We start from the raw sequence: 13,007 nt of genomic DNA on the forward strand, positions 1-13,007 counted from the left end.
ATACAATATTAAATAGGCTATATTTAAATGATCTTTCAGCTTGCTGTTGTTGGAAAGGGAGATCACGTGACTGGATCATGTGACTGGACAACATGGCTTCTTTGTGATAGCCGACAACTTGCCGAAAGAAGAGGATGCGTTTATGAATTGTTTTATGTATAATCATTTGAGCAAGAAACTGAACTGAGCAATCATGGTATAATCACTTCGTTTTCTCCGGTGTTGTATACCGCTGTGCTCCATAATGCTCCAGTCCATTCTTTACACATTTGTGTGATTTTTCTTTTTGTGTCGCAACAGTTGATCGATAATGAAGATGGGCTTCACAGTGAAGGTCTTGGCACAATAAACCCTTGTGAACTTCTCCTTTGTTGTTGACAGAAAATGAATCTACGTGTCCAGTTACAATGCAAGAATCTACACGAATACCTCAAAGAGTTGAGTCCAGACATTCTGGACAGGTTGTACAACCATCCAGCCACATGTCTGGCTGTCTTCAGGTGGGTACATCCATGCAATCTAGGTTTAACGTGGTCTTACAACTGAGATATTTATTAAAGCTATCATGACATTTCTATTTTGATTTGTTTTAGGGAGCTGCCCTCCTTGGCAAAGAATTATGTGATGCGTATGCTGTTCCTTGAACAGCCTCTGCCACAGGCTGCAGTGGCTTTGTGGGTGAAAAAGGACAGTCAAAAGTGAGTCGATTACCTCAAGTCGCCATGCCAACTACACACAGCACACAGGGGAACCAAATGGGCCTTAACGGGTTCATTTGGTTCCTTATGACTGGTTATTTAACTTATTTTACTATACTACATGTTAGCATAATAAAACACAGATCCCTAGGCTATTTGTGGTAGTGACTGGAACACTACCTAGACAACATTGATTCTGCAGCTTCAGCACCAAAATTGCAGTTAATGTTACTGTGACAGCTTGAGCATACTTTAATTACATGATGTAGGTTATTACTAGTACTGTAGCTTTACCACCCCCACCATGTAGCTGGTACAGTATCTTGACAAAAGCTCTGCTCTATCAATGCATTTTCAGTGGCACATAAAAGATGAGTTTTGAGCTTTAGGTCTCTATTTTCTGTATAAAAAGTGTGAAACAGCTGAGGATGTAAAAAAAACAAAACGTAAGAAATGTTATATTTTTGTCAAGTTGCCAAAACTGAAATTAAAGTTAAAAAATTATCTTCAATAGCTACAGCTACTTTTACTAGTAATTTGCACTGTAGGTAGCTACCGTAGTTATTTGAAAGGGAGCGTTTTTGTGCAGCTCAATTCATGTTTTAATAAGAGTAACTAGTAGCTTAACTTGCTCAACACTGCTTGTATGTATATGTATGTATGACATTTCTCTGTCTGACCTTTTGAACATCAGGGACCATGATGAGTGTGTCTCAGTTCTGTCGGGTCTACGACTCTGGCACAGTCAGCAGTTGCAGGGCGGTCTACAGGGAAATATTCTGAACCCAATATTCAAAGACAACCTGAGGATAGCACTGCTTGGGGGGTAAGTTAGTTCCACATTAGCTCACAACATGCATTTTGAACAGTGTTGTTTTTGGCAGCACATTTTTATTTTAGTTTTAGTCGTATTCACCTGGAATGTTTTAGTGTTAGTCTAGTTTTAGTCGACTAAATGTCATGAGATTTTGTTGATTTAGTCGACTGAAATGTATTTTGGCGGGCCTTGATGCCGTCGTAATGATTGATTTTACAAGGTCGCAGTGCGTCGTAGCGCGACGCGTTGTGAGCTTGTAGATCGGCTATCGACAAAATCAACACTGATTTTGAATGAAAGAATAAATGGAAGAAAGATTATCTGCAGCCTAAACTATACTTTCCCGGCACTACTGTGGTACGGTAAGTAGTATGAATTACTTTCAACTCTACAGTGAGTGCACTGCTGTCTCTCTACATGCACAGAGGCAAAGCGTGGTCAGATGACGGCAACAGTCTGGGCCCCGATCGACATGCACGTGATGTGGGCAGTTTGGACCGCTACGCTATGGAACGCTGGGAGGTGATACTGCACTTCATGGTGGGCTCTCCAAGCGCCGCCGTCAGCCAGGACCTGGCCCAGCTTCTCATACAAGCAGGCCTCATGAGAAGGTAACTGTTGTTTTCACATTTGGTTCCTTTAACCTTGGAACATTAAGGCAAAAATAACCCATCTTTTGGAAAAGAGATATGACAAAGTACAGAGCAAACAGAGCCGGATTAAGTTTACTAGTAAAGAGGCTCAGGGGTAGAGTGGCTGCATGGTAACCGCAAGGTTGCCAGTTCGAACCCGGGGCTCCCCCAGAGTTAGTGTCCTTGAGCAATACTCTGAACCCCTAATTGCTCCTGATGTGCTGTTTGGTGCCTTGCATGGTTTCCGCCACCATCGGTATTCGGTGTATGATGTGTGTGTGATTAGTGTGAATGTAATGTAATGCACAATCTATGTAAAGCAGGCGCTATATAAATGCACCATTTACTATTTTCATCAATGTCTTCCCTCTCTTTCCTAGTGAGCCAGGAGAGGCCCCGTGTATCACCTCTGCTGGCTTTCAGTTTCTACTCCTGGACACATCCTCTCAGCTTTGGTATTTCACACTTCAGTACCTCAAAACTGCAGAGGTAAGGGTCCAATAATTACAATATTTAATTGACTAGATTTGTTTTATTTAAGGGAGTAGTCTGTAGTCCCCACTCCCCACCTCCACCACCACCACACTAATTCATAGTCTACATGCCACACATTTGCAGAGAGGATGTGTGTTGTATACAGATAGCCTAACAGTAAATGGACACACTAATAAATTCAAACTACAACCTCAGGGCTATTAATTACTTTGCTGCAAATTGTGTGCTGCTAAATTGTTATGCAGAATATTATTTCATTTGCTCCAGAGCAGACATTTAAATGGGTTGGGATAATTACAAGTTACCTCTGAAATTTGACAGGTCTGACAGAAAGTAGGGCACAGTCAGTTTTCATACATTTGTTTGTTGTATTGAGTGCATTCATTTAAAATGAATGTAGGTGTTTCAAAAGGTAGGTACTTCTTTGACCTACTAGCTAGTGAGATTAGCTTTATATACTCACAGACAGACACAGATCGGACCCTGACACAAATATGTAAATAAATACCCATCAGAATCTGTTGCTTTTCAAGACCCAGCATGGTTCCAATCAGCGATGAACTCGACAGGAAAGGCATAGAGAAGTTACTAAATAATTTAAGATCTGACGAAGACAATTATCAATGAACTGAAATCTTGAAGTTTCAATTAATCATTCATATCTATCCTTATCTTGACCTTGTACAAATATATTCCCATTCTATTCCTTTTTATCTTCCAGTCAAGAGGCATGGACCTTGTTGAGATCCTGTCATTTTTGTTCCAGCTAAGTTTCTCCACCCTTGGCAGAGTGAGTGCAAGCTTGCTTTCTAACATTTGATTCTCACAACATTAGCTCACATGCTTTCTCACAAGCAACCACAAAATCAATGTCATAATTCAAGTTCCAAAAATGTACGCTGGCTTTCCCCCCCAATTTCCTTTTCTCACTATTGATCGTGCCTTGCTTCATGTGTCAGGATTATTCTGTTGAGGGGATGAGCGAGTCCTTGCTCACTTTCCTGCAGCACCTGCGGGAGTTTGGCCTTGTCTTCCAGAGGAAGGTGAGGAGTTATTAGGAGGAACAAGAAACACTGCAAAAAAAAGAAAGTGAAGCGCTACCTCCCTCGTGTCCTCGTCTCATCTCTAATGCACCTCTGTCTGCATGCAACTCGTTTCTCCCCAGAGGAAGTCGAGGAGGTACTATCCCACCCGGCTGGCAATCACGTTGGCTGCAGGAGTCACTACCAACTCTTCGGCTTCCTTGGGTGCCACCCCAGGGACTGGAGACACAGGCTTCATCGTGGTAGAAACCAACTACCGCATCTACGCGTACACAGGTGCGTTATGATGATTTATGATGATGATGATGAAAGACTTTTAGAAGGATGTACTTTTGGTTGTTGTTGTGGTTGTAGCCACAGTGTCTGCATTTCTGTCTCCTCCAACAGACTCGGAACTACAGATCGCTCTGGTTGCTCTTTTTAGCGAGATGCTGTACCGCTTCTCCAATGTGGTGGTGGGTCATGTCACCAGGGAGTCGGTGCAGCAGGCCATCAACAATGGCATCACTGCACAACAGGTACTTTAGTCCACTCAGCAGCTCAGCAGCAAGCCATGATGATTACCAAGAAAGAGACATTTTAACCCATTTAGACCTGAGGCCAATTCTAAAAAGAATTCCTTCTAAATCCTAACCGTTTTCTGAAAAACCTACAGGTATGTTTCTATGTCAATGGTGCTCAACTTTTTTCATGTCAAGGACCCCCAGAATTATCTGTATTTGGCTGCGGACCCCCATTTAAAAACATGTTGTACCAGGAGAAGCAAAGATTCCCAGAAGCAAAGATTTGAGTTAAAAGTGTTCGCTCTGAAAGAATATATATTCAAAGATTTGCGCCACATTATGACACAGTATGACATAATGCTTAAAACACTGCCCAGAATGGGTTAAAGAGGGAAAAAGCAATGTACAGTACCAGGACACGGCTAGAATAAACGTCAGTTTATGTTACACTGCAATGCAATTTACGGCAAGCAGAAAAGCAGGTGTTAAAAAAAACATTTGTCTAATGATAGTACTGTCCGTTTTGTATACAATCAACTCATCAGGTCATTATGAATGTTCTACTGTTTGTAGATCAGTGGTTCAAAACTGTTTTCTTGGCAAACAAAAACTAAATTATTGTTGCAGGAGGGGGGGATGGCTGATCTACAAGATCACAGCGCATCGTGACTCGGTGTGAGCTTGTAGATGTAGACTACAGGACAGAACCAGACAGCCATTGCTTTGTTGGTTTAAGAGCTGCATTAGAAAGGCTGAGAGCCACTTGTGGAGATAACGTTAGATTAACTGATCAGGAATCTCATCTTGTCTTTTCACATGTGTGTATACTGTATATATATATATATATATATATTTTTTTTTTGACGTTTTAGATTATCCACTTTCTAAGGACCAGAGCGCACCCTGTTATGCTCAGACAGGTATGTCAACGGATTGTGGATTGTGCTAGTTTTCAGTTTTCATCTCCATTTACAGTAGCCTTTTCACACTGTACTAATTATATTCATCACAATACCTGACTGTCGGTCACACTGTCTTTACCCCTTTTTTTGTATCCAACAGACCCCAGTTCTGCCCCCAACTATTACAGATCAGATACGATTGTGGGAGTTGGAAAGAGATCGGCTACAGTTCACTGAAGGTGTGTGTGGTGTGGGTGTGTGTGGAAGCCTGGGCCATGTGCATAAACTGACCATGAGTGGTTTAAGAATAGCTGGCATGACAAAAAGCAAAGCCAAACAACTTGCCAAATACTGCTCGGTTTCGGCTGTTATAGGCAGTTTCTCTGTCAACCTGTCAACCCTGTTATATTTGTTTTTGTATTGTATTGTGTGTGTGTGTGTGTGTTGATCTATATCTGTCTGTATGTATGTCCTCTATTATATGAAATATTACACAATAATGTATTGTAGTATGAAATACTAAACTTGGTATAATTAATTTACTAAAAATAAATCCTGAACCTTAAATTGTGCCCTCCTGCATCCTGTGGGCTCTTCGGAGATGCAGTTGATTGATTTTCTCAGGGCTTCATTTGTCCTGACTCAAGGTTATGACTGACAGGATTCAGGGGCCCTCTCTCTGTAGACGCCACTCAGGTCAATACAGCAGAGTTGTAACCCTTGCTCTCTGATATGCTCTAAAGGTGTAAGGGAGTGGATGGGTATTGATGTTGCGCTGCCCTTTAACCTCATTTCTGTGTTGATTGACCTCTCTTCACCTGTTTGTTTTTCTCCCAGGAGTGCTGTATAACCAGTTCCTCTCACAGGCAGATTTTGAGGTTTTGCGGGACAGAGCACAGGTTTGTTTTTTTAATTTTTGTATTAATTAGTGATTTTTCATCATAGCGTTGTACAATGGAGTATAAGATAGAGCTTACTTACGTGGTTATATCCAGAACTAGAGGTTCGGGCCACTTAAGCCACATAACCTTTTATGTGGTGCTTACTTCACCCATTGAATCACATTATGAATCTTGCGTGGGTAAAAAGAAAATCTGTGAAATTCATGTGACCTTTTTCCTAATTCAGTGGATTATGCCTCATTTTAAAAGTAATTACTGAACTGTCAAGGCGAGTGACATGACGTGACATCTCCGTCTGGAACATGAACTAGACAAGACATGTTGCAGCTGGTCAATTAACCTACAGACCCCTTGTGAGACCTCACTCACCACATGACATCACACTGACATAATGCAATGCAGGCATGCACACTTATGCAGGTTGCAAAAGCAACCGACAGCCCATAATAAGAAGTTATGTAAAAGAAGTTGTGTGTAAAGAAATATCTTTTGGCTGCAGTTTGCCTCCCAATTGAATGAATTTGTTCCCCATTACTTTGGGGTGTTTTTGGTCATATCATCAAAACTTTCCACTGCATTTACGCATCATATAATAACTACTAGTAGTATTAGTACAGCACACAGGGAGCAGTTAGGGGTTAAGTGTCTTGTTCAGGGTCGCAAACGGCTACGGCTGCCCCAATGTGGAGTAAGCAGGCTTAGAATATGTAATGTTTGTCCTTTAATATACTCCTTGGTTTCTGTCATGTGTAAGCAATTCCCAATACAGTTGTATTTTAAAAACCCAGCCCCAATCGATGTTATTCAGGATGATGTGCTCAGAGCCATCATGGTGCAGGAATTTTGCTCTCCTAGCGGCTCACTCCCTAAAGAGCACTGCAACTGGTTAGGGACACGCTTGCATGCAACCAGTGTTGTTTTTGGCAGCAAATTTCTATTTTAGCTTTAGTCATAGTCTCTTGAATAGTTTTCATTTAGTTTTGGTCACATTTTAGTCACCCGGAATGTTTTAGTGTTAGTCTACTTTTAGTCGACTAAATACTATAAGATTTTAGTCGACTAAATCTACAGGTGATTTAGTAGTCGACCAAAATGTATTTTGGCGGGCCTTGATGTCGTCGTAATGACTGATTTTACACTTGCACTGCGATGCGTTGTGAGCTTGTAGATCTGCTATTTTCAGCATGCAACCAAGTGTAAAATGACTGATACTGGATCTCTTGTCCACTAGTCCCTTCCTAACATTTTAGTCTAGTTATTTGTTGACAAAATCGACAGTATATTTAGTCATAGTTTTTGTCATCATAGCTTAGGTTTCATTTAGTTTCCATTTAGTTTTCATCAGTGGAAAAAGGTAGTCGACGAACATTTTTCATCTTAGTTTTAGTTGACGAAATCAACACTGATTGCACATTGCACACACAGTCTCAATGTTTTGTATACAAATAATTGATCTATTGACCTCTCTGTTCCCCAGGGCCAGGGTTGTCTGGTGTGGCAGAATGTTCATAACCGAGTGATGGTGGTGACGCCGCAGGGACACAGTGACGTCAAGAGGTTCTGGAAGCGACAGAAGTCTCACACATAATAGGAGGGCAGGCGAGGAAGAAAGAATGAGCAATAACTTCACATTATTCTGGATGAGTTGATTTTGTCAAATTGACTGAATCCAGAGATTTCCCCGTCAGAGTTGTTCTGTGAAAACGCACCAAAACGTACACGAAAATGGCTTGGGACTGTTAGAGAAAAGTCACAATTGTTTTGTATCTTTCTTTCCTAAAATGTTATATCTGTGTATTTTGGATTAAATGCATCAAACAAATTGAATGCCCCATCTACAGTATTTTCGTTTTACTTTGAACGCAGTGGATTTCAACCCTTTTCGTATTCAAGGCCCATTATTTATTCGGCATTTGAGCCAACCGACCACCAGGGGCGTCATGTTTCAATAATGATTGTGAGTTCTCAAAGCTCAAGTTAGGAGAGATAACAGACAATTGTTGATCAAGATTAACTAATGATGACTAATGAAACAGATGTTTAACAAAATAATTTAACTCTTGAGAGTGTCAAATTAAACCAAATCGACCCGTATGGGTCCTATTGGTTAAATTTTACACTCTGAAGAGTTAAAGATCTATAAGGGTCCATTTAGTTTCCAACTCTCCATCATTTCACTGGGGACCACCTGGAACTCCCTCAAGGACCACTGGTGGTCCCCGGACCAAGGACCCATGCCCAGCAGATGATCAAAATCTCAAGCACATACACATGGCCAAGATTCTCAACACCACACCCAGGCGGGTTGGCAGAACCTGAACGAAGCACTGGCTGAATTTATACCACATACTTCTTTCTAACCCTATGTTTTAACAGCGGGCGAACAGCGACGACTCTGGGCAATACAAAATCTAGTGGGTGTTCCTGCTGTCATTACCTTACCGTACGGTATGTAATGTAAACATTATCACTTTTCCGCGTGGAGGGAAAACAAAGCAACACATGAATTTGATTGGCTATTTTTTTTGTGTTGTCCAAAAGATAAAATGTTTTCATGTTTTTCAACAACGTTCCTCTGGCCACTTTTCGATTATAGCCTCTTCGCCTGCTATCGCCAGTAGTCGCCGGGTCCCATAGACAAATGTAGTAGTTATATATTTAATCCTGTAGAATTTATATCGGTGGAATTCATAATTATTCAAAAATCTGAATTATAAGTCAAAAATTCAAAATCTATCTGAATTTAGAAGGGGGCGACAGTGAAATTATTTTAGGAATAAGCACGAGATTCATTTATATTTAACCCTTAACTTTAAACCACTAATAAAATAATTAAAAAGATTATAAAATAATCGATTATTTTATCTCAAATCTATCTTCGTGTAATCTTTCTTACTTTGCATGTGTCAAAAACAAGTAAATTCAACTCTTGAGCAAATAGACTTGTTTAAAAACGAATCAATTTATTTCCACACATAAGCTTATAGACAAACTCAGTAGAATGGATCACAATAATCAAATGAATTCTTAAACAAGAGTAAATGCAGGTTCAAATAGAATTTAGGAAACAAATCAAATGATAATGAAATTATATGATAGATAATGTCTTTTGCCATGAACTTAAAAACTTGATGTAATGCATCACTTTCTGTGTTGGTTTGTTGAGAGTTTTGAGAGAGAGGCAGACTGGGGTCGTCTGTCTTCTGAGGGAGAGAAGTCGCGTTGCAGGCGGCAGGGGTTTGGATCGTCTGTGGTAACCCCTGAGCCTTTCGTTGTAGTGCCTTGGTTTGCCTGGGATCGTCTGGGATGCTCAGGTCAGAGAAGCGGGGTTGGTCTGTGTAGCGATGTGGCCAAGACCCTCTCATCAGACATTCTTCTCTCTGGTTCCTTCTGGTTCCTCTCCTCTCCCTCCATCCGGGTCCTGGATTCCTATCCGATCCTCTGGTCTCACTAGTCCTATACTTTCCCGGATTCCTTGGCTGGGCTTCTTCTCTCTCTTCATTATATAGCTCTCTTCGTTGTGCAATGCATGGCTCAGTTACCATACAGTATGTCACTCTCATTGCAAGATGGAGACATTGAGATGTCTTGTGACGCAAGGTCCTTTCAACATGCATTAGTTGTCAACATGTTGTTGTGAGGCAAAGTCTCTTTGAAGTTCATTTTGCGAAAGGTCATTTTGTGTACGCATGCACTTCTCATGGCTTTAGATTTCACATAACACACAATCTGCAACAATTACATTTATTGTACAGTGAATGTCATATTTCCAATCGATGATCAAGGAATTGTGAATGAATGATTTGAGTGAGTGGAACATTCAAACATTATGACATAGTAAATCCAAAATCAGAGAGTGATCTGTGGCGATGACACTTAATCCATCTGAATGGAATCAAGTCTTTATGGTACAGGGGTATCCCATGGGACTGAGTCTCTGAGTCTGTAGGGAAACAAGTCAATAGAATGTGTAGATGAACATGAAGGCCAGTGGTGCCTGGAATTGGACAGTTCCCAGTAAGAGTGTGTACATTTGTGGACACAATTCTACCACCATGGGCAGGATTTGATCAGACTCAGTCAGTATACCATACTGACCATTCTTGAGGGTCAATAGGTCAGAAGACTCCTCTGCAGGCTATAACTGTCCAGCTCCTCCACTTACATGCACATGGCGTCGGTATGGGAGAGAGAGATCACTTCAACATGTTAATTAGATCATCCAATGCTGTATGTGCTATATAGCTGGATGCGATAGCTTAATTGTGCCTTTATACCCCTCGTCTACTACACAAATAACACTTCCGGGAAAATACGCCAGGCTGTCGCCCCCGCTGTTAAAACGTACCGTAATCCTCAAACTGAGAGACTCATTTTGATTTAAGAGAAAATCTGTGAAAATATCCATACTGAAAAATGATCATTCGAGTTTAATACCTTCAGAATCTAGTTATAAGTTATAACCATTTGACCGTTTAAGTCATCGCCTGCCGCATTCTCCCTTCCACCATTATCTTGTATGCCTTATCTTCCCTTGTTAGGAACTGGCAAGGAGCCAGATAATTTAAAATTAGTGCAATCAAATAATGTTTCTATCTGGATTGAAGTTATACATTTGCAATTTTGCATTAAGAATGTGCTACTTTACAATTATCCGAAATAGAAAAGTACAAAAAAATGGAAGTACAAAAAATAGCACAATAGAAATATTTACAATAGTTGAAATAACTGTTATCTCTTATGTTCATTTATGAGCCTGTATGGAAGCAAACACTAATCCTGATGATAATCCTCAAACTCTGTCTGTGTAATCATTCTCATAATCTCTATTTTCACATTTGCTTTTTTATAAGGGGCTAAACGTTTAAGTGCAGGGACTAAACTCAGCACAAAATGTTCGTCCTCATCGAGAGACTTGTTTGCGACGGCTCTGAGCGCTTGTTCATCGTGGTCTAAAGGCAGTTGGTAATCTAAGAATTCTTGTTCCACTTTTCTTTTCACCCCCTTCCCTTTACTGGTGGGAGGGCCGAGTTGCCGGACAAGGGTTTCCACCGCCTGGGAAAGAGGTGTGGACGGTAGTTCAGCAGATGAGTCTCGCTCCTCCACCTAAAGTAAACACCATAAAACACAAACATACACGAATACAGCTCATATTAACCATGTCGTACGGTACTGTTTAATCACGATATGAATGTGAATATGAATTAAGTTGCTTCTGCAATCAGTTTTCCCTGACGGTAACAACAGTAAAATCCTGGTACATAAACAGAGATTGAGTACAATAACAGACCCAAATGTCCATGCTGCTGTGGTGATGACTGCTTTTGTTTTTATTGTATTTATCTTATGGTATTTATATCCATACATTTTGGATAATTTGTCTTGGATTATCCATAATTTGGATAAACTTGGATTGGGGGGGGGGTGGGGGTGGTAAACAATGCATTTATTGCATATGTTATGATTAAATGGATGAAATCTTCCCATAGTATTAACAAAATATTTTATAATATTACAGAGTGGCTCTTAGGGGCCGCACCTTCCGGGGGTCCGTGTTTTGTTGTCTTATGAGGCAAAGCTCATAAAACACTGGACTACACACTATCATGGTTGGTGCTAGATCCTCAAAAGTGTGAGTGTGTGCATTTGTTTTGGTTGGTACACTTGTACACACTGACTCAAAGAAAGAGTCAAATTAATAGCCAACCCACCATCTCTTTAACGTCTGTTAATTCTCCGTGCTTCACGTAGTTATTGAGCCAGGACAGTGATGTCAGTATCCACTTCCCCCTGCCTGCACGGTGGTCTCCATGGCGACCCTTCCTCTTGGCCTTCACGTAGCGGTCCCTCATGCTCTTCCACGTCTTGCGCACGTGCTTCTCGTCGCTCGTGAGCGTCTGCGCGATCTCCTTCCACGAGTTGTTGGCCATCTGGCCGTCCGTGTAGTCGCGCACGGACCTGTCGTACAGATGCCGGTACTTGCGCACCTCGTCGCAGACGCGCTCTTCAAAGCTCGTCGTCATGCTTTAATTAAATAAATACTCCCGATGTTGTTGTTGTTGTTGTTCCTTCTTGTTTGGTTATTTATTAGTTTGGTAAAATTGTTGCCGCGTCGTTTTGAAGGAGCGGGATGAGGAAACTCCGCGAGAAGAACCAATGATGCACGGCAGACTTGTCTGTCTCGCGTCTCCTTCAGCTTCAATAAGGATTTAGGATCTTTATAAACTCCTTCTGGCCTATAAAGCGCTTCAAACAACGTTCGCGAGAATCGGTTTGACGTGATTTAAATTCATATTTTTGCCGTAAATAATGCAAGTTTCTCAAAGCATAACACGATAAACGGCCATACGGAGTTTACTTCATCACTTCCATGAATCCCATCATGCTCTGCGCAGCGTGCGCGGCCGCGCGAGTCGCCGCGCGCCGCCGCGCCCCGCCAGGCTAGGAGGCGATTACCCTTTTGTTAGGTAGCGTTTTCGGTCTAGAGAGAACCAGCGGATACGGAAGTGGACTTTGTCTGAACATAATGTTGTTGGTAAATGACCGGATACCGTTTTTAGAGTAGGCGGGCTCTTAAACTAAGCACTGCTTAAAAGTTGGAATGGAAACCATGGCTTTGAAGCCTGGGCGGTGACGTGACGCGAGGTGACGTCCCGAAGCCGCGGTTGTGCAGCGGCAAAGCGGCAAAGCACTGGCACGGCAGCCGCGCGCTGCGAATCGCCAACAGGAAGAATTTATATTACAAAAGTAGAATATATATACCGTACAGAACTGTACGTAGAGCATAAAATCACATTAACAAAATAGCTAGATCATTTCATTGATTGATTGATTAATTTATTAACAGATTGGACTCATTGGAGAATTACAGTACATTGCAAGCACAACTCAATACAAAGACTGTTAACTGAGTGGAGTCAGTGGACGACCCTAAAGCATTAAACTTAATTGTTTACAAGAGGGTCCACCTTGTTCAAAACATGCAGAGACTACGAATATACACTTCTATTTAGCC

General features: G+C 41.3%; 2 protein-coding genes across 4 annotated transcripts; one reads left to right on the plus strand and one right to left on the minus strand.

Annotated features, from left to right (window-relative positions):
• The first annotated feature begins 91 nt into the window (after positions 1–91).
• gtf2h4 (general transcription factor IIH, polypeptide 4) lies at positions 92–7,808 on the plus strand. Of its 2 annotated transcripts, none has more exons than XM_080787431.1 (14): positions 92–196; positions 382–500; positions 594–698; positions 1,393–1,524; positions 1,941–2,126; positions 2,528–2,636; positions 3,364–3,432; positions 3,602–3,685; positions 3,808–3,961; positions 4,073–4,203; positions 5,061–5,108; positions 5,251–5,329; positions 5,928–5,989; positions 7,470–7,808. In XM_080787431.1, exons 1-14 carry the CDS (start codon positions 194–196, stop codon positions 7,578–7,580), a joined length of 1,392 nt encoding a protein of 463 aa, XP_080643557.1. In that variant the 5' UTR covers positions 92–193; the 3' UTR covers positions 7,581–7,808. The 2 variants fall into 2 exon arrangements, with proteins under 2 accessions (XP_080643557.1, XP_080643558.1); XM_080787432.1 differs by having other exon boundaries at positions 103–196; positions 301–500.
• A 1,429-nt stretch (positions 7,809–9,237) lies between these two features.
• Positions 9,238–12,330, minus strand: LOC308332143 (uncharacterized protein). 2 transcript variants are annotated; one of them, XR_013965675.1, is made up of 3 exons: positions 11,704–12,330; positions 10,664–11,098; positions 9,238–10,631 (listed from the first exon to the last, which is right to left on the minus strand). XR_013965675.1 is itself a non-coding variant. In XM_080787796.1 (2 exons), the coding sequence occupies exons 1-2, from the start codon at positions 12,013–12,015 to the stop codon at positions 10,766–10,768; spliced, it is 645 nt and encodes a 214-aa protein (XP_080643922.1). In that variant the 5' UTR covers positions 12,016–12,330; the 3' UTR covers positions 9,238–10,765. The 2 variants fall into 2 exon arrangements, 1 of the variants encoding a protein (XP_080643922.1); XM_080787796.1 differs by having other exon boundaries at positions 9,238–11,098.
• Between the last annotated feature and the right edge of the window lie 677 nt (positions 12,331–13,007).

The sequence above is a fragment of the Protomyctophum bolini genome (assembly GCF_963924005.1).
Source record: "Protomyctophum bolini genome assembly, chromosome: 17".
Taxonomy (NCBI): Eukaryota; Metazoa; Chordata; class Actinopteri; order Myctophiformes; family Myctophidae; genus Protomyctophum; species Protomyctophum bolini.

Excerpts from the sequence above, each read along its gene's own strand:
- gtf2h4 (XM_080787431.1), top strand. Across the intron at positions 699-1,392 it reads GTGAAAAAGGACAGTCAAAA|GGACCATGATGAGTGTGTCT; the intron begins GTGAGTCGATTA and ends TTTGAACATCAG. Across the intron at positions 4,204-5,060 it reads ATGGCATCACTGCACAACAG|ATTATCCACTTTCTAAGGAC; the intron begins GTACTTTAGTCC and ends TTGACGTTTTAG.
- LOC308332143 (XM_080787796.1), bottom strand. The coding sequence starts at position 12,015 with ATGACGACGAGCTTTGAAGAGCGCGTCTGCGACGAGGTGCGCAAGTAC. Across the intron at positions 11,099-11,703 it reads TAACAGACGTTAAAGAGATG|GTGGAGGAGCGAGACTCATC; the intron begins GTGGGTTGGCTA and ends TGTTTACTTTAG.